The 19,600-nt window shown below is 41.0% G+C and overlaps 1 protein-coding gene across 2 annotated transcripts; it reads left to right on the forward strand.

The window, feature by feature from the left end:
• Window positions 1-291: 291 nt before the first annotated feature.
• Window positions 292-14,078, forward strand: il6st (interleukin 6 cytokine family signal transduce). Of its 2 annotated transcripts, none has more exons than XM_062553853.1 (16): window positions 292-409; window positions 2,790-2,846; window positions 2,984-3,301; window positions 3,500-3,638; window positions 3,811-3,968; window positions 4,446-4,600; window positions 5,226-5,385; window positions 5,910-5,986; window positions 6,349-6,571; window positions 7,041-7,217; window positions 7,436-7,573; window positions 8,643-8,786; window positions 9,425-9,565; window positions 9,994-10,090; window positions 10,454-10,535; window positions 11,722-14,078. In XM_062553853.1, the coding sequence occupies exons 2-16, from the start codon at window positions 2,795-2,797 to the stop codon at window positions 12,451-12,453; spliced, it is 2,793 nt and encodes a 930-aa protein (XP_062409837.1). In that variant the 5' UTR covers window positions 292-409; window positions 2,790-2,794; the 3' UTR covers window positions 12,454-14,078. The 2 variants fall into 2 exon arrangements, with proteins under 2 accessions (XP_062409837.1, XP_062409838.1); XM_062553854.1 differs by lacking the exon at window positions 292-409 and adding an exon at window positions 415-529.
• Window positions 14,079-19,600: the final 5,522 nt, after the last annotated feature.

Consider the following 19,600-nt stretch of genomic DNA (forward strand, 5'->3'; position numbering starts at 1 on the left):
AGTGTAAAGACATTGCGCCCTTTTCGTACATTCTGGTAATTTCTAGATTGTAACCTCAACAAAGACAAATAACAGACATAGTGGCCATCCATACACCACACTAACTGGTTAACATAATATATGACTTTCGGTGAAGTGGGTGGAGACAGACGGGAAATTTGAGCGGAAATGTGGCCTGACGTAAACATGTTCTCTTGCGTTGACGGAGTAGATTTGTAAATCATGTGCGTTGTGCTTGGACTGTCTTCCGCCGGATCCGCATGCATTACTAATTGTATCTTTCTTTGCGTGCACACGCTCAAGGCGGGGTTTCTCGTCAAGTGAAGTATTGCTTCTGGAGTGCTGGATATTTGTTCTTCGGGACAGAGATGGGATCAGCGGGATAGTAAGGATACACAGTGATTTTAAGGTAATATATAATCACATAGAACGTGTCCTGTTATTTAAATATAAACTGTGGGGCTGGGCGTGTCGTTTTGAACTGTTGTAGGCTATTCGAAAAAAAGGAAAGTAACACCATCGCCTTACTGTAAGTTATGCTAACGTTGTCCTACCTAACAATATGTGTCGATAGTTAGCTCGCTGCTTCAGACTTTGACGTTTTCTGTGTTAACCCAAGTCACTGTTTGCCTACAGATGTAGTAAGTTGTATTCTGTGACATTTTATGTAAAGAAGCCTAAGGTTTGATGAGTGAAATGGTGACCGTTCATGCTACTTACAGTGGAGCTAGGTAAGTTAGCACAGGGCAGGCTACTAGCCTTGTAATTCAAAGCATGCGCACATTGCATTGGACAACGAACCCCCCCGCCCCAACACCCGGCACTACAGTGTTAGTTGGTTCTATGAACACATGCAGAACGTGACATCTCTGAAAACATGTACTGTCTGTGGTCACAGGGAAAAAACACTTCTGCTATTCTTATGCATTTTCAAAAGAAGGCTACCTTTGCAATCTGAAGGTGAATTCAAACCAGGTTACCTAAATGAGGATTACTTTGTGTTTGCATCTTAAACATGTAATATGTCAGATCAGATGAATAAGGACTTTGAAGTGAGATGCATGTCAGAAAGAAATGAGAATGAAAACCACCACACGGTTAAGATTTGCCTACAGTATCTGGCCTAGACAATACGTTGAAATAAGGAAGAGAAAAGACACACTGGATGATGCAAACTCAACTTCTCCTGATGATACTGACTGAATAGGCCGTGATTGAGAAGAGTATGAAGTTACTCATAATGACAGTCGATATGTTTATGAGGCACCATCGGTTTTTCATTGTTGTTTTTGGTCAATTTGTTGTTGTTGTTGTTGTTGTCGACGTTGTCGTCGTGCCTTGAGTGCCAATGCTTCTTAATAGTAAAGTGGATTTATTAAGATGGGTGCAAAAGTTTTCTAGTAAGAACATTCAGAGATAACTAGAGGAAACTCTGCCATGTTAGGTGAGGACATAGTTTAAAAATCCCCTTAGGGATTTAGGCAAGGTTTAACAAGTAAAACATATATCACATATTTCCAACAGTGGTGGACCTGCCTTAGGAAAGTTCACCCTTAGATGTTTTGTGTATTGAGTATATCCTCAAAGGAATGTTTTACTAACTGTGTCTCTCTATTCAAACAACTTCACATTTTTACACCTTTAACAACACTGGTAAAGAAAAAAACGCTTGCTGTAATGCATATGCTAGGCAAGTAGGCCTAGATGTCACGGTGGTGATGCAGATGCTTCATGCAAATTCACTATTTTATAGAATATAGAATTCTCCATTTCATACAGGCAATGCTATCTTCGAAGCAGTTGCGTGAGTTAAGCATTCCTGAGGACAGTTCAGTTTTCGATATAACTGTAAAATTATAATAGAAACTATGATAAAGTAATTTTTTACAGTTTGTGAAGGGTGCAGGCCAGTCCTTTCACCATCACTGCCATCGCCGCAAGTGCATACTAAACGTCCCTAAGTTTAAGGCTTTTTCGTCACCACATTTGTAATATTGCTATAATGCCATGTACATTACAGTCAATACTCTTTGCCTGAATCAAATCGTGCATTTGCATCTAGTGCGTATCTAATGTAGACTTAACTTGATTTCTAAGCGACCTGTAGACACTAGACAGGCTCATTTCTGACTTCACTAGACTATAAATGCATTTATTTATGTTGTAAGGCATGTAGAAGAAATGAATGACACCATCACTTCTCGCAAATTCATTTAAACTAAAACAGCACTTCCCTAATAATGTCTGACTAGTTCTCACTGTCCGTGTCATGATAAACTATTAGCGCTGCACAGCGCCAGTTTGTGATGTTTACTGAGTGTTATCTTGGGCAAAGTCATGTATGAAAACCGGTATTGGCAGGCAATAGCCTACTGTAATGAGTGTCAGGTCGAGTGCAGTTGGGTTTGTAATGGATGGATGCGCTATATTTTCATCGCCTTTTTTGCTGTTCACAACAAAACTGGTTGAAATGTTGATGTTGCACTGAGCTCCACCACAAACAAGTCTAGCTTTTTTTCTTAACACCCAACCACAACTTGATTAAAAGCACCATTCTCTACTGCTAATTTAAAGTCTGCCTTGATGTACAGTAGTGTTGGTTTAGGTCAGAGTTTTTTGGAAATAAACTGATTTTTCCCACCCACACAGTTCGGTTGGGCATATTTGGTTATTCCCAATTGTGCATTATCAGTACCGTACTACATGACCTCTTCAGATATATACTTTTAATTGCATTGCTATAGGTGGGAAATTGCAGCGTTTAACTGTTGTATTTGTCTCCTGCATAGACATCATGGCCACTTTCCTCTGGGTTCTGTCTGCGTTGTTGCTGCCCAGTGTACACGGTAAGTTCCGGAACTTGCTTTATTTGAGCAGCATCTGATCTGTTGGCCTGTCTGAGCTCTTGGGTTAGTCTGGCTCAGTTTCTGGTGCCTTCTTGTTTTAGATTTAAGTTGATCAGTGTCATGTTTGTTTTCTCAAGCTGAATGGAGGTGTGTAGAGATCTTCCCCAATCCGGAAGAGTTGCATCCCGTGGAGCTCGGGAAGGAATTCACAGCCACTTGCATCCTGCGTCATAAGGACCTCAAAGCTAAAAACATAGCTTGGAGCTATGGAAATGGGAAGAAAGACGTCCACATCCCAAAAGAGTTCTACAGGAGGATAAACGAGTCCGCGGGTAGCGTCACAGTCAACGTGACTGAAGATATGACAGGATTCTTCAAATGTGTTCATCCAAACGAATACAGGTTCCTCAGCAACTGCACCTCCTACAGCTACGGGATTGGGCTTGATCTAGGATGTGAGTTAACTTTATCGCTGACTTAACAGTGGATACCTGTTAAGGTGTTCTGTTGTGTGTTTAATTGTTCTTCTTACAGGCACAGGTAGTGGTAGCCAGGATTAGGAAGATAGTGTCCCATGTCTCACTACATTTACATTTATTAATTTAGCAGATTATGTTCACCTATAATGATGTTCTTCTGTTCGGATCCCCCAGATCCTCCAGAAAAGCCCACAAATGTGAGCTGCCAGGCAGTGCAAGATGGAGACAAGATGTCCAACAATGTGACCTGTCGATGGAACCCAGGAGCAAGAGACCCTAGAATCCTCACCTACTACACAGTATTTATAGAATAGTAAGTAAAATAAAATCAATAATAGGAACGCTTTTGCTCTTTTATTTATACGCTGATCAAACACTGATAAGAGCATAAAGGGAAGCCAATAATGGAATGAGATTGCTGTTGCAGTTTTAGATTTAGTAGATTTATGCAGTTTAGTTTTTTTAACTGTAGGGTTTCTCTATAGTACAGGGAAGACGTTCCACGGAAATGCGACCAAGAGCAGTGGGAGATTGACACTGGATATCTTTCCACACCACCTCGACTTGAAGATTTGGGTGGTGGCCGAAAATCGATTGGGGAAGGTCACTTCTGATTTCCTCATGCCGGAAGCAGATCAATTGAGTAAGTGAGCAGATCAATTGTACTGTGTTTTCTGATGTTTAAATAGTATGTATTCAACTTAAATTTATGAAAATTAAACTCAATTGCAATTTTACAAGCCCAATTGAAACCTTATGTTTAGGCTGGGTATTGAAATGGTCCTTTTGACTAAATGGCGCCCTCTTTGGCGACCCCAATTGAACTTTGCAATATTTGACATCACAAGTAGGCTTTGTTCTAATTCGCCCATTTTTTGGTGGCTATTTCTAAGTTCAAGATTGTCATGAAGGAGGGCACAAACATGCCTCATGCTCATGATAGCTCTTTGGTTATGCACAACCCCTCCTAATTCATCAAAACCAATACAAAAATTTTCCAATTTGGAATGATTTCCATTCTATGTCACCTTTAACAAGCAGCCAGTAGATTACCAAATTAGTGTTGATTGTTGCTTTGCGTTGCTTTCATATTCATTTTGATATATTTTTGTTCTCACAGTCAAAACAAATCCACCAAGAAAGTTGATTGTTACTGCAGAGAACGAGTTCCCAAAGTCACTTTTTATCAAGTGGACGGAACCCATTCACCATACCTATGTAGTGTTGAAGTACAACATTAGGTATTGTGAGAAGGGATCTCACACCTGGACTGAGGTATGTGTCTAATTCATAGAAAGTGAATTAAATGTGGCGAAAGTGAAGAAACAAAGTGTCAAGATTATTGTTCAGTTGTATTCTAGATCTTTTTTATTTGCTTCCATTTGACTGACTTATTACTCAACTTAATTTGATTGGTCAGAGTTATTTTAAGGAACATGTATACTCATGCATTTGTTCAAAGGCAAATTAGCGTATGAAGGACCCCTTCGGAAATTAGATGGCCCACCTCAAGGGGTTTATCCTATTTGCTTCCATTTAACTGACACATTAGCCTTAATTTGATTGATCAGTTTTTTCTTTGAACATGTATTCAAGTATGTAAATTAGGATAAGGCCTGGAGCAGACTGATGCAAACTGTTTTTTTTTTTTTTTTTTATTAAATCATGCATTAGCTGCATCAGTATAAAATCATGCAACCAGCTACACACACACATATACCTTGACTTACAGTACATTGTTCAACTTTGTACAGTATACCTAATAGCATGCTACAAGCCATATTTCTTTACTGACATCGTCTGCTGACTTACTGACTCACAACACAGTACACAGTTTGTTTGTTTGTTTGTTTGTTTGTTTCTCTGATGGTTTTATTTGTTTACTTGCCCACTGCCGCAGGTGCCTCAGGAGGACACCAAAGGCTACATGGACTCGTTCCGGCCCCAGGCCCTGAAGCCGTACACCGAGTATGTAGTGCAGGTGCGCTGTAAGAACACCAAAGACCTGGGCTACTGGAGCGACTGGAGTCACAATGCCACCGCCAGCACTCCAGAGGACCGTGAGTAGCCAAGCCACCTTATCAGCCTGTTTGGTATCTTTTTGGTGGCCCACTGTTTGGTGGGTTCGGTGCCTTGATATTGCACACCTATAAGCAATAACATCAACTCCTACCCAGGGGACTACAGACGTAAATGAACATCTATTCTATAATCTGGCTCAGTAATATACTGTGCACTGTCCCTGTTAAATAAACATACACATAAATGTAGTGTTGTGTAGTGTGCGTTGTTGAATTCATTAGTAGTAAACATAGTTCCCACTATAATGCAATACAGTCAAACAGTCTAATGTACAGTAAGTATGTTAATTTTACAACCATGGAGAGCAGCTACTGTCACAAACCGGTATCTTACACAGGTGAATGTCTAGTTAGAAAAAAAGAAAAAAGAAAAAATAATCTTCAGGAAAGTTCTGCGTCTGTCATTATTTTAATGGCACTTTGGCACCACAGCATCACTCAATAAGCTATTCTAATACACTCTATCTTTATCTATGTCCCTATGTTGCTTCCATAACCCTCAGGGCCTTACACTAAGCCTGACTTACGGATGAACCCCAATTTGGATGATGCACAGAGGACCGTCGAGATCTCGGTGAAGGTAAAAAGCCAGTGAGATTCCTCTTGTTTCAGCTCACCTTTTGGTGAGGAGTGTGAAGGTCAGACAGCTCAGATTCTTTGTGTGTGTGTGTGTGTGTGTGTGTGTGTGTGTGTGTGTGTGTGTGTGTGTGTGTGTGTGTGTGTGTGTGTGTGTGTGTGTGTGTGTCCTCCCATCCCACCATTCAAGTATATACGTTTTCTGTACTTTAAGCGTAATATTTAGAATTGTCTTTTGAAGTCTGTATGCTTGAACCATTATCTTTCTTTCAAAATCTGTTGTTGGTTAAGGCTTAGTCATTGCGGTACCAAACTGTCCTTTCGTAGAACATAGTTCACGTTTGTTTGTTTTTCTCTCAAATTCAGAAACCGTTGATGCCAAACGGGAAGATACTTAGATATGAGATAACCGTGGTTGAGGATGGCAAATCTACAAACTTTTCGCTTCCCTTTGATGATAAAGAGCCCTTCCAAAAGTTCAACTTCACCTTGCAAAGGCAGTGTATCATCGCTTATGTCCGTGTCACTGCAACAAACTCTGTGGGGAACTCACCCCCTGCAGACCTGGCTGTTCCATTGAGGGGTCAAGGTACCAGCCAATTTCCACCAATTTCCAGCACCACTACATTGAGCACGTCGCACGTCTATGTCAATTTTTGAAATATAAAAATGAGGGAAACTAAATGTGTCATTTTTGTGTCACTTTTGCTCATCCAGTGACTGTAATTTCGAATCGCATTGGCTGATATTGGTGGGCAATGCCAGTGGCCTCATGCCTAAGAGTAAAGGTGATGGTCTGCACACTGTAATGGCTCCAAAATAGTTCTTTATTAGTTAAAAGGCAACGTTTCGATCAACAGATCTTCATCAGGGGTTGATCGAAACGTTGCCTTTTAACTAATAAAGAACTATTTTGGAGCCATTACAGTGTGCAGACCATCACCTTTACTCTTTGACACGTTTTTTGTCTGGCACCTGTTTAAGCATTTTTTTTGGATGTGCGCACCCGTCTCTCCAAAAGTGTCCTCATGTCTGTCATTGTGGTCCTGTGCTTCCAGGGCTTCCTGCTGTGGGGAATCTGTTTGCATATGCCCAGGATGACGTGCTCTGGGTGGAGTGGTGTGCCCCTAAGGTGGATGGTCTCGTCGAGTACGTGCTGGAATGGGTGTCCCTGTTGGACGGGGAATGGAACTGGCAGAAGGAACCGCGTAATGCTACCAGGGCCTACTTCAAAGGTGAGGGCTTTTTTCCCAAAGGCACTAGGAAAGTGTCACTGGGAGATGGTTTGGATGCAGTGAAAGGCTGATGGTGCTCTATGCTCCACTGTATAATTCTCCCCATTCACAGTATGTGTTAGAAAGCTTGGTGTTGAGTTGTATGAGAGACCTGCATGTTGAGGGAACCGAGATGTCTTTTCATCCTGAGTTTGACCCCTGACTGCTTGTGTGTCCAGGCAACCTGCAGTCCTTTGTACCATATAACGTGACTGTGGTCCCCATCTACCATCGAGGGTGGAAGTCACCTACCAAAGTCATACACCTTACTCTGGCTGGGGATCGCCGCACAGTCCCCGCTTTTGTTAAGGAAGGAGGTAAGTTCTTGGAAATTGCTCATCTGCTTTTAAAGCAGACATTTCTCCTTTAAGTAATTGTCTGGCCACAGGTAGGGCTGGGTACCTGTCACATTTGAACCAAGTGAGATGCCTATCAGGTTACTTGCATGTGTAGGCTAACCAGCAAACTGTAGCCTACAAAATGAACGTCTTCAGTTGAACTTGTATTTAATAAATCATAATTTTATGATCAATCCATTTAATAATCAGATTGTATTACATCAGGGGAAGCAATGACGCGTGTCTCACACAGAGATGCATGAGGCTGCAGGTGTTCGGTTAATTTCTGCAGCAGTCGATACATGAACTCTCGGGCTATCGAACACGGTACTCCTCTGCTCTTACATAGACTTTACGTCCCTTTCTTATCTCCTGACTGCTTCTGGTCAGCATGGCGCAAAGGAGCGAACACATGCAGTTTCTTGCCTTAATAGACTTCGCTTTTGAGACGTAACGTTACACTCAGACATGAGCTCAGCTGGTGCACTCAGCTCCTGATGCACATGAAATTACCGAAATTTGGCACCATTCGATTTCAGGTGAACCAACAGTAATATCGACCTAATTCGGTTGGTACCGGTAAAACTACAGTGTTCGGTACCCAACCCTAGCCACAGGACATACTCAGTAGTGAATCTTCACTTGGCAAATACACTGTGCTTTCTATCTGTCTGTGGCAAATAGAGAATCCTCATTTTCACTGAAAACTGAAAACCGCTTATGGCAATCAGATACGTTTGTTTAATCTGTAAACCTGCACGGGAAACTAAGTTTGCTTTGGGCAAGATCCAAAAATGTTCTAGTTATCCACATGGTCAGCCACAGTGTACCATCTTGTCAGTGCCAGTGGAGGACTCTGCTTACACTTTGAAAAGGTTAAATACCTGGCTTCTACCGTTGGGCCCTTGAGCAAGGCACTTAACCCCGAGTTTGTGGACATTGGCCCTTATAATATGATTGACATGTAAGACGCTTTGGACAAAAGCATCTGCTAATGAAATAAATATCAATGTGAATGTAAAACATCCCATCTGTCTCACTGGTCTAGCCCCAGAGGTCGTCCCAGAGCCTTCTCTGGTCAAGACTTGGAAGAACAGTGCTCAGCTGGTCTGGACGGAGATTCCTCTAGAAAAGCAGCGAGGCTTCATCACCAACTACACCATCGTCTACGAGGCCCCCGGCAAGATAGTCCGTGAGTTGTTTTGTTTTGTTTTCAGCCACTAAAAGCAAGGCTTCAGTAAACCGCAGATCTAATCGGATGGGTTTGTTTTTTTCCAGTCGTACGGCTCGGCACTCATTAGAATAAAATTGTCTGCACACATTTGAATGTTATTCATTTTAATTTAGTCAAAACAGCATGCAGCACAGAGTACCATTGTGAAAGTGTCTTTTGTTCTTCTGTCTAGTATTGTCTTGTATACATCGTGGCGATTATAATTTGGTTACATTGTGGTTATAATTTGGTTACATTGTGGTTATAATTTCTATGAAAACAAAATGAAAAATAAAGTCTTTGTGCTAGTGTATATAGTGATATTTTATTTTTTGGATTTTCTTATGCCTTTTAATGTGTGACAGGATAGCGGAAAAAGACAGGTAGCGAGTGGGAGAGATAGTTGGGGTGGGATCCAGGATCCAGGTTGCCGGTGTACGGTGCAGGTGCCACTTGCGCCACAGCTGGGGCCAGATAGTGATATTTCTACAGTAGATAATTACGGATGCTCGATGTGAAGTATCTCATCCCTGCCAAAACAGATCAGTTGTTTTTCAGCTGTTTGTTGCCTCTTGTATTTCTCTTCATTGGCTCTTTACTGTTGAATGTTTTCCCAGGGCAAGCCGTGCCTCTCAATGCGCTCTCTGTCACACTTGAACACTTGACCAAGGAAACATCCTACAAGGTTTACTTTGTGGTCTCAACATCGGCAGGCTCAACAAGAAGCACCCCTTTTACCCTGACCACCCCAAAATATGGTGAGTAACAGCTCCTTAGCCTGACAAAGGTTTCATGTTGGAGCAGACCTGGGCAACATACGGCCAGGTCTGGCCCACATACTATGTTCATCGGCCCACAACGTTGTCAGAAAAACAAGCAAACAAAAAAAGAAAGTCAGTGCTACACTGTTCTTTTCTGCAAACCTGCATGTAGTCTGCTGCTATTAACTTCAATCCAACAGAGGGCGCCATCTATGATTTTAAATCGTTGAAGGCTTATAAAAAAAATCTGTGCATGAAGTAAGGCTGTCCTAAAATAAAAGCATAAACGAGGAAAGAACAGGGACTAGTGTGTCTTTCAAGTGCTGTTCGTCATGGCCAGTTTTTGTCTTGAGTGCAATGAGATGACCCTGACCTTGACCTTGACCCTGACCTTGACCCTAACCTTTCCCTCTTTCCCCCCTCAGATCCAGGGCAAATTGAGATGATTGTGGTGTCCGTGTGCTTCGGCTTCCTCTTCCTGGTCATACTGTTCCTCAGGCTGTGCTTCAAGAACAAAGAGACGTGAGTCCCGAGCATCATGCCAACTTTAGCAGCTGGTTGAGATGGTAGCTTCTCAGTTCTCTCACCTGTAATCACTGTAATCACCATATGGGCTTCATCTGGCCAAATTTGAGTTCTAACGAGTCAGTAAACTTTTAGTACCGGTTCTCTATACGAGTATTCAGTGTAGTCCTAGACTAAAAGAGAATTTTGCTGATGATCGCTGAAAAAAAGCACAGATCAAGTTTAATTAATGTCTTAAAGTTCTTTTACAAACTGTATATACTGTAGAGTGCATTAAAGAGTATTAGATACTGTTATTCATTTTCTAGAGAGCAAAGTAGTAATATTGTATCGTAATTTTTCTGCCAACTGTGTCTTCAGGCTCAAGAAGAAATTCTGGCCCCAGGTTCCTGATCCGTATAACAGCACTGTGGCTACGTGGTCTCCAGATCTATCATCCAGGGTAAGCAGTATACACAGTTCTGGAAAAAAATTAATAGACCACTTCACATTTTTCTGAAGTCATCTTACGGTTGCCGAGTGACATTCAAATGAGTTTACGGACATTCAAAATTGAGAGACCATCAACTCATTTGAATGTCACTCTGCAACCATAGGATGACATCAGAAAAATGTGCAGTGGTTGTCTCTTATTTTCTTCCAGAAATGTAATGCAGTATACATTTACATACAGTTAAGAACAAAATGATTCATACCCCTGGCAAATATTGATTTAATGTTGATTTTCTCCTGACCAATATTTGTTCTGACTGGAAATGACACAGCCACATGATTGAGCTCTGGACTTTGGCTTCACCACTCTAAAATGTTGATATTGTTCTCTGTTCGGTATCTCGGCAGTCTGGCATTTTCTTTCAGAATCTTAATGTAGCACCTTGTTTTAGTGTTGCCATTTACTTTGAGAAGGCCACCAGGTCCATGAAAAACATCCCAAAATAATCATATTCTCACCCCTAACACTTGAAATGTACATGGCATCAATGGGATTTAATTTAATTAATTAAATCAAACCATTCCCACAGTGGAGAATAACTGTAGAAAAGTATTTGTTTTGGGGTGGTATCCTGAGTAAGAACTACATTAAGATTCAGCAGGAGGGCCCCAGTCGTGGCGCGACTGGCTGGGGCACCTGCACCGCACGCCGGCGACCCGGGTTCGATTCCCGCCCCGTGGTCCTTTCCGGATCCCACCCCTATTCTCTCTCCCACTCGCTTCCTGTCACTCTACACTGTCCTGTCACATTAAAGGCATAAAAGCCCCAAAAAATATACTTAAAAAAAAAAAAAAAAAGATTCAGCAGGAAAACATCAGGCACTCAGCAGGGAACCTTGGACCTTGGAAACAATGTTAAAAGTCAGAGAGTACAAAGAAGAAAACAAAGACAAATTCAGTGCAGGAAGAGGCAGTAAGCCCAGGCTGGCATATATGAGGCCTCCACCTAAAAAAATAACATAACAAAAGCCCCAACAAAAGTATGAAAAACATTGTCAATTTAAAGAAATAAAAAAAAAAAAAAAAAAAAAAAAACAGTGTAAGCATTAGAATAAGCTGCTATGATAAAACTCCTCAGAAGAAGTCTACCAGTGACGCCACACTGATATATTTGTCTGTGTGTGTGATGTTTGCAGACTGGTACGCCCAAAGAGGCCGGGCTGGGTGACCTGAGTGTTGTGGAAGTGGACGTGTTCGACCAGAAGTCGCTGTGCGACGAGGACAAGACCTCGCTTCCGGCGCTCAAGAAGGACAAGTACATGTCGGAGGAGCACAGCAGCGGCATCGGCGGCTCCTCGTGCATGTCCTCGCCCCGCCAGAGCGTCTCGGACAGCGACGAGGCCGACTCGGGCCAGACCACGGCCAGCACCGTCCAGTACTCCTCCGTGGTGGGCTACAAGGGCCAGACGCCGGCGGGAGCCGTCTCTTCCGCTGCAGCCTCCTCGTCCTCCTCTTCCTCCTCCTCCTCCTCCTCCTCCTCGCCAGCCACCTCCGCCACCGCAGCCTCGGCGCACACCTTTGCCCGCTCCGAGTCCACACAGCCGCTCCTGGACTGCGAGGAGCAGCAGGAGGGCAGTGGCGGGCACCACCACCACCACCACCCTCCAGGCAGGGGCAGCTTATTCAGGCGGCACCACGGCTTCGGCGATGCCGACAGCAGCGGTGGCAGCAGCGGGGTCGGAGGAAGTCCGATGCATCGGCCGCACCCGTCCGAGCAGGACGAGCTGGACTCCAGCTCCTTGGAGTTCTGTCCGGCCGAGGAGGCCTCGCTCGAGCAGCCGCAGCCGCAGCCCGCCGACCAGCACACCGACGCTCGTTCCGCCCGCCCACCGTACATGCCCCAACAGAGTGGCTACAGACCCCAGTGACCCCACGAATCTGTGTCCACTTCCCGACTCCCCCCATCGCGCCCGTGGCCTCCCTCATTCCCTGCGCATGTGCCTTTGTTTTACTGACAACCACGGAGACATTTCAGCAAGTGCAACAGTGATGAACTGATATCCTTTGTTTTTATTTGTTTGTTTTGTTTGTGATTCACACCCAATGATTGACGGCGGCAGTTTTGCACTTCAGTTAAATAGCAGTGTGTAAGCTTTTGGAAACTGACGGATGAACTCAGGCCAAAAGACGTTTTCGTGTCCCATGCCTGGCCCCATCCACTGACTTCACTCACTGTTCACTGGGCCTCATTTCAGTATGCGTTGCCCCCATTTCAAAACAGGAACTGCAGATTGGGGGTCTGCCAATCATTGTCTGACCTTGTCTGACCATTCACATGTAGGGTTGCAAAGTTGGAAACTTTCCATGGGAATAAATAGGAATTAATGGGAATATACTGGAGTTTTTTTTAAATATGGCTTGTTAGTATATAACAGAGAACCTACAGGTAGTTGCAGCATAATGTTCGTTAAAACAGCCTGATGTAGTGCATATTCAGTTGAATTTCTGCCCTGCACATATGTCCATCACATGCGCACAGCAATTAGCACAGGCTACTAGACATATAGGAAACCTATGGTGCGCAATTTCCTTTAATTCCATGAAAGTTTCCCAACATCCCAAAATTCCCCAGCTTAACTTCCCATGGAAAATATCCGGAAGGTTTTGGGAAAGTTTCGGGAAATTTTACCGGAAATGTTCCACCCCTTTGCAACCCTATTCACATGTTGTGTCTTTGTCTTGTTCACCCTTGTGTAGTTGTATGTATGCCTTGAACTTAGCCAACTGGTTATCTGGTGGTGAGAGATGCAAGGGACGAGAAACATCAGTATTGAGAATCTGCTCTGCCAGAGGCTAGAAAGGTGAAGAATTCACTTTTATGAAATTAGAAGAAAAGCATGAGACTTAAGGCAAATAGTGCAGTTACATTTTGTTTTGCACACTATTTTGGAGGTATTTTTAATGTTATGGAAAATGTAGGATGTCTAGACAGCATTCAATGGAACTGTTCACTGTACAGTTGTACAGTGTACAATGAAACTTTTTATGTAGTTGTAGTGTAGACAAGTTGACACAGTGTAAATTGAGGAGTGATATGACTTCTATTGATGATATGTATGTATATTTCAAGTGTATCATTGTGTGTTGCTTTTTATTTGCAGAACTTTTTGAGTGCAGTTCTAGCCATCTTATTATGGTTGTTACATTTGTTGCTTTAGTTTGCACATTTTTATTTTTTATTTTTAATCTTACATGATCTCACGAGGCCTGAACCTTATGTTTAATTATACTTCAACAGTTATATTTACATAGTAAGAGAAATCTTACTAACCAAAGATAACATAACATCCTACTGTGTGGTTTATGGGATATATCTATTCTGATGTCTCACAGACTTGAATGTTACTATTTTAGAACAGTTCCCAGCTTGTTTGTGAGCAGTTTGTTTTCTGCTGCGAGTGTAACCTGTCGTTTATTGTCATTCATGTGCCTGTTTTCTTTCTTTCTTCTTAATCATACACTACATGTAATATAAACTACACTGCTCTCTGTCTGCGTGGCTCCGGACCATGTCTATCTGGCAGAGCAAGTCATTATAAATGCTTACAGCACTCAGCTGAAATAAAACATGAAAGATTCCCAAACAAGACTCATTTCCCATTATGGAGATACAGTAGAGAGAAGATCTCGCATTGGTTTTTCACATAGGCATAAATCGCTGCTTTTCCTTTAACACGCTTGTAACAAGAGGTTTCTCGTTAGTTATGAATCAGGTCCCTAATCAGGAAATCTATCTATCTATCTATCTATCTATCTATCTATCTTAGTGGTTTCAAACTGGGGCGCAAATAAAATCAGTGATAAAATTAAAGAATATTTCTGGGGGGCGCACATGGACCTCGCAGTAGCAAAATGCAGTTAACATGAATTCATGTGGTATTACTTTTCTTTTTTCTCCATGACAGTGATGTCCACGATTTTGTCCGACAAAAAGTCATCATGACCATGCTTAAATAATCATGATTCATGATGATGTGCCAACCGTACTTTGTGCTTAAGATATAGAGTTGTTTATGCATGAATTCATTAATGACAATCAGTGAATTCATGTTAAGTCATAATGATTCATGATATATTCAGGGATGAAGTAATGCATGATTCATGCATGAATTCATGAGAATTCATGTATCCTTATCGTAAAGTGTTACCACATTATCTGCTGTTGACCAGCAACTATTAGGAGTTCGGTGCGTGTCTGAGTCATTCTCACCCCTGCGTAAACAAAATGTGTGCCAAGTAGTAGCCTAGTGCGTCATTTTGCACAGATGTGTGGAACACATTTGAACAAGTTGAACAAATGTGTTTGTTTATTTGACGGAAATATATAAATAGCCTACTTTCATGCAGTTTTTGGGCTACAGTTCAAAGTGGGGAAGTTAAGGTAGGCCAACTTGGAGAGAATAAACACTCGGGAAATTCTCTCTCTACTCGTACCTGAGTAGCCTGATGGTAGTGCATACGTCCATACACAGGCGCCGCAGATAAACACAAGTTTACAGGTCAATGACAGCGCCGCAATCCTCTGTTGAGTGCGAGAATATCCCCAAATTCACGGATGCGCAACGCATACTTTTCTAAACTCTGAGATTGAAGTTGTGTGTATGTAGCCTACAAAACTGAGCAGATACTTGTACAACTTTGAAAATATTTAGCGTTGTTTCACATCAAATAGAACTCATTCCGTAGCTTACAGAAGGATGGCAAAAATAACTAGAAATGCAATTCCAAGGAATTACCAGTGCATGAAAATGCTAAAAAAAAATGTATAGATAGATAATGTAGATACGGTTACTAAGGTGTAGCTAGGGTAAACATGGTGGTTGCATAGTTTAAAGAAAGCTGATAGTGTGAAGGTAGACAGTTTAAAGCTTAAACATTCCAGTTCTAACTTAGCTAATGATTTCTAACAGTTATGGCAAAATGCTAACTATGTTAACAATGCTAACCGGGTTGATCAGCCAACTTAGTTGATGATTGCTAGCAGTTATGCTAAAAATGCTAACAATGCTAATTTTGCTAACAATGCCAACCAGGTTGATTAGCTAACTTAGCTAATGATTTCTAGAAGTTATGCTAAAAATGCTAACTATGCTAACAATGTTAACTATGCTAACTAGCTAATTTGCTAGTGAGGACTTTTATTTTGAAACATTTGTTGATAGGGTATCCATGGCTGCCACTATCAGGAGTAAAGAAGTTACTGTAGCAAAATCATGTTGGTTGCTATGGAAACGGTCATAAACGCTTAATTTTAATGGTTGCTATGTTGGTTGCTAGGTACATGGAAGTCTCATGTAGTTGACTGGAGGCATAGTTGATGATAACTGACAGTTGGAATGGTTGAACAGTTAAATAGTTGAGTAGTTTCAGTGGTTAAATGATTTAATAGTGTATTATTGCAGTGAGCACTTTTATTTTGAAACAGTTGTGGACAGAGGAAGTAGTGAAACAGGATCTGTAGAGTTAATGAGATTGTATGCTTAAAGCCTGAGACAGAAGGTGCCTCTCATATAGCGTTTACGCGTCCTCTCTCGCTCCTTGATCCTCACTGATCTACATAAAGAATGATGGAGCGGCAACAATGGGATAGTCTAGCCCTTCTTCTATCTTTCTTTATGTAGATCATTGAGGATCGAGGAGCGAGGGAGGACATATAAACGCTGCTTGAGAGGCACCCACAGTAAATACTTTAAAAGTTGTATGTAGATAGTCTAATTAATGTTGATAGACAGAATGTTTAATGGATGTTGATAGGCAGATTGTTTAATAGATATTGATTGACAGTTTAATGGGTGGATGAGTGAATGGTCTGAAGAAGATGAATGGATAGAAGGTTGGATGGAATGTGCCTTATATTCTTGTTAAGAGAGACACTGATACAGCTCTCTGAGAGTAGTTGATACAGGTGTAATCAATTTAACTGGCTAGTCTTAAGAGAGCCAGTAAAGCCTGAGACAGAGTAAATAATTTAAAAGTTGAATGTAGATAGTCTAATTAATGTTGATAGACAGAGAGTTTAATGGATGTTGATAGGCAGATTGTTTAATAGATGTTGATAGACAGTTTAATGGGTGGATGAGTGAATGGTCTGAAGAAGATGAATGGATAGAAAGTTGGATGGAATGTGCCTTATATTCTTGTAGAGTGGAGAGACACAGCTCTCTACTGAGAGTAGTGGATACAGATACAGGTGTAATCAATTTAACTGGGTAGTCTTAAGAGAGCCAGAGTGTAGACAGAGTAGAGAGAGAGAGCTGCTGCACCTGGACTGACCAGCTGGCATAAGATTCTAATTGCTGCCGTGATGTCATAATGAGCAATGTTAAGTCTATGGGGGAAATTGTAATAGTTTTTAACTAATAGTTTAAAAAGTATAAAAGTTACAAAGTTGAAAAAGACAAAGCCCACATCGTGTAAGTAAGACCTACGCGACAAAATTTGAATGGTGTTTCTACGTTAAGCGGTTGAAGCTGAATACCGTGCGTTAGAAGAAGAATAATAACTAGAAATGCAATTCCAAGGAATTACCAGTGCATGAAAATGCAAAAATAATGTAGATATGGTTACTAAGGTGTAGCTAGGGTAAACATGGTGGTTGCATAGTTTACGGAGAGTTGATAGTGTGAAGGTAGACAGTTTAAAGATGAAACATTCCAGTTCTAACTTAACTAATGATTTCTATTCATGTTAAAATGTTGATTAGCTAACTTAGCTAATGATTTCTAGCAGTTATGCTAAAAATGCTAATTATGCTAGCAATGCTAACTTTACTAACAATGCTAACCAGGTTGATTAGCTAACTTAACCGATGATTTCTAGCAGTAATGCTAAAAATGCTAACTATGCTAACAATGCTAAATTTGCTAACAATGCTAACCAGGTTGATTAGCTAACTTAGTTGATGATTTTTTGCAGTTATGCTAAAAATGCTAACTATGCTAACAATGCTAACTATGCTAACCATGGTAACTAGCTAACTTGCTAGTGAGGACTTTTATTTTGAAACATTTGTTGCTAGGGTATCCATGGTGGCCACTATCAGGAAACAAGAAGTTACTGCAGTACTATCATGTTGGTTGCTATGGAAACGGTCATAAACACTTAATTTTAATGGTTGCTATGTTGGTTGCTAGGTACATGGAGGTTTCATGTAGTTGACTGGAGGCATAGTGGATGATAACTGACAGTTGGAATGGTTGAACAGTTCAATAGTTGAGTAGTTTCAATGGTTAAATGATTTAAGAGTGTATTATTGCAGTGAGGACCTTTATTTTGAAACAGTTGTGGACAGAGGAAGTAGTGAAACAGGATCTGTAGTCTTAATGAGATTGTATGCTTAAAGCCTGAGACAGAAGGTGCTTCTCATAGCGTTTACGCGTCCTTTCTCGCTCCTCACTGATCTACATAAAGAATGATGGAGCGGCAACAATGGGATAGTCTAGCCCTTCTTCTATCTTTCTTTATGTAGATAATTGAGGATCGAGGAGCGAGGGAGGACATATAAACGCTGCTTGAGAGGGACCCACAGTAAATACTTTAAAAGTTGTATGTAGATAGTCTAATTAATGTTGATAGATAGAATGTTTAATGGATGTTGATAGGCAGATTGTTTAATAGATATTGATTGACAGTTTAATGGGTGGATGAGTGAATGGTCTGAAGAAGATGAATGGATAGAAGGTTGGATGGAATGTGCCTTATATTCTTGTTAAGAGAGACACTGATACAGCTCTCTGAGAGTAGTTGACACAGGTGTAATCAATTTAACTGGCTAGTCTTAAGAGGGCCAGAGTATCTTAAAGCCTGAGACAGAGTAAATAATTTAAAAGTTGAATGTAGATAGTCTAATTAATGTTGATAGACAGAGAGTTTAATGGATGTTGATAGACAGATTGTTTAATAGATGTTGATAGACAGTTTAATGGGTGGATGAGTGAATGGTCTGAAGAAGATGAATGGATAGAATGTTGGATGGAATGTGCCTTATATTCTTGTAGAATGGAGAGACACAGCTCTCTACTGAGAGTAGTGGATACAGATACAGGTGTAATCAATTTAACTGGCTAGTCTTAAGAGAGCCAGCCTGAGACAGAGTAGATTGTTTAAAAGTTCAATGTAGAGCGTCTAATTGATGTTGTTGATAGGCAGACTGTTTAGAATGGGTGGATGAGTGAATGGTTTGAAGAAGATGAATGGATATAAAGTTGGATGGAATTAGGAGGACTTATTTTGATACTGTTGTGCGCAGAGGATACAGGGGAACAGAATATGTAGTCTTCAGAGAGGAGCCTGAGAGAAACTGACAGTTGGTGCCCAGGTGGCTGACCAGCTGGGGTAACATTCTAATTGCTGCCGTGATGTCATAATGAGCAATGTTAAGTCTATGGGGGAAATGGTGATAGTTTTTAACTAATAGTTTAAAAAGTATAAAAGTTACAAAGTTGAAAAATATAAAGCACATATGGCATAAGCAAGACCTACGCAACAAAGTTTGAATGAAGTTTCTACGTTAAACGGTTGAAGCTGAATTGCGAGCGTTAGAAGAAGAAGTTTAATAATAACTAGAAATGCAATTCCAAGGAATTACCAGTGCATGAAAATGCAAAAATAGATAGATAATGTAGATATGGTTACTAAGGTGTAGCTAGGGTAAACATGGTGGTTGCATAGTTTACAGAGAGTTGATAGTGTGAAGGTAGACAGTTAAAAGATGAAACATTCCAGTTCTAACTTAACTAATGATTTCTATTCATGTTAAAATGTTGATTAGCTAACTTAGCTAATGATTTCTAGCAGTTACGTTAAAAATGCTAATAATGTTAGCAATGCTAACTTTATTAACAATGCTAACCAGGTTGATTAGCTAACCTAACCGTTGATTTCTAGAAGTAATGCTAAAAATGCTAACTATGGTAACAATGCTAAATTTGCTAACAATGCTAACCAGGTTGATTAGCTAACTTAGTTGATGATTTTTTGCAGTTATGCTAAAAATGCTAACTATGCTAACAATGC

Source organism: Sardina pilchardus, chromosome 14 (assembly GCF_963854185.1).
Source record: "Sardina pilchardus chromosome 14, fSarPil1.1, whole genome shotgun sequence".
In the NCBI taxonomy this organism is placed as follows: Eukaryota; Metazoa; Chordata; class Actinopteri; order Clupeiformes; family Clupeidae; genus Sardina; species Sardina pilchardus.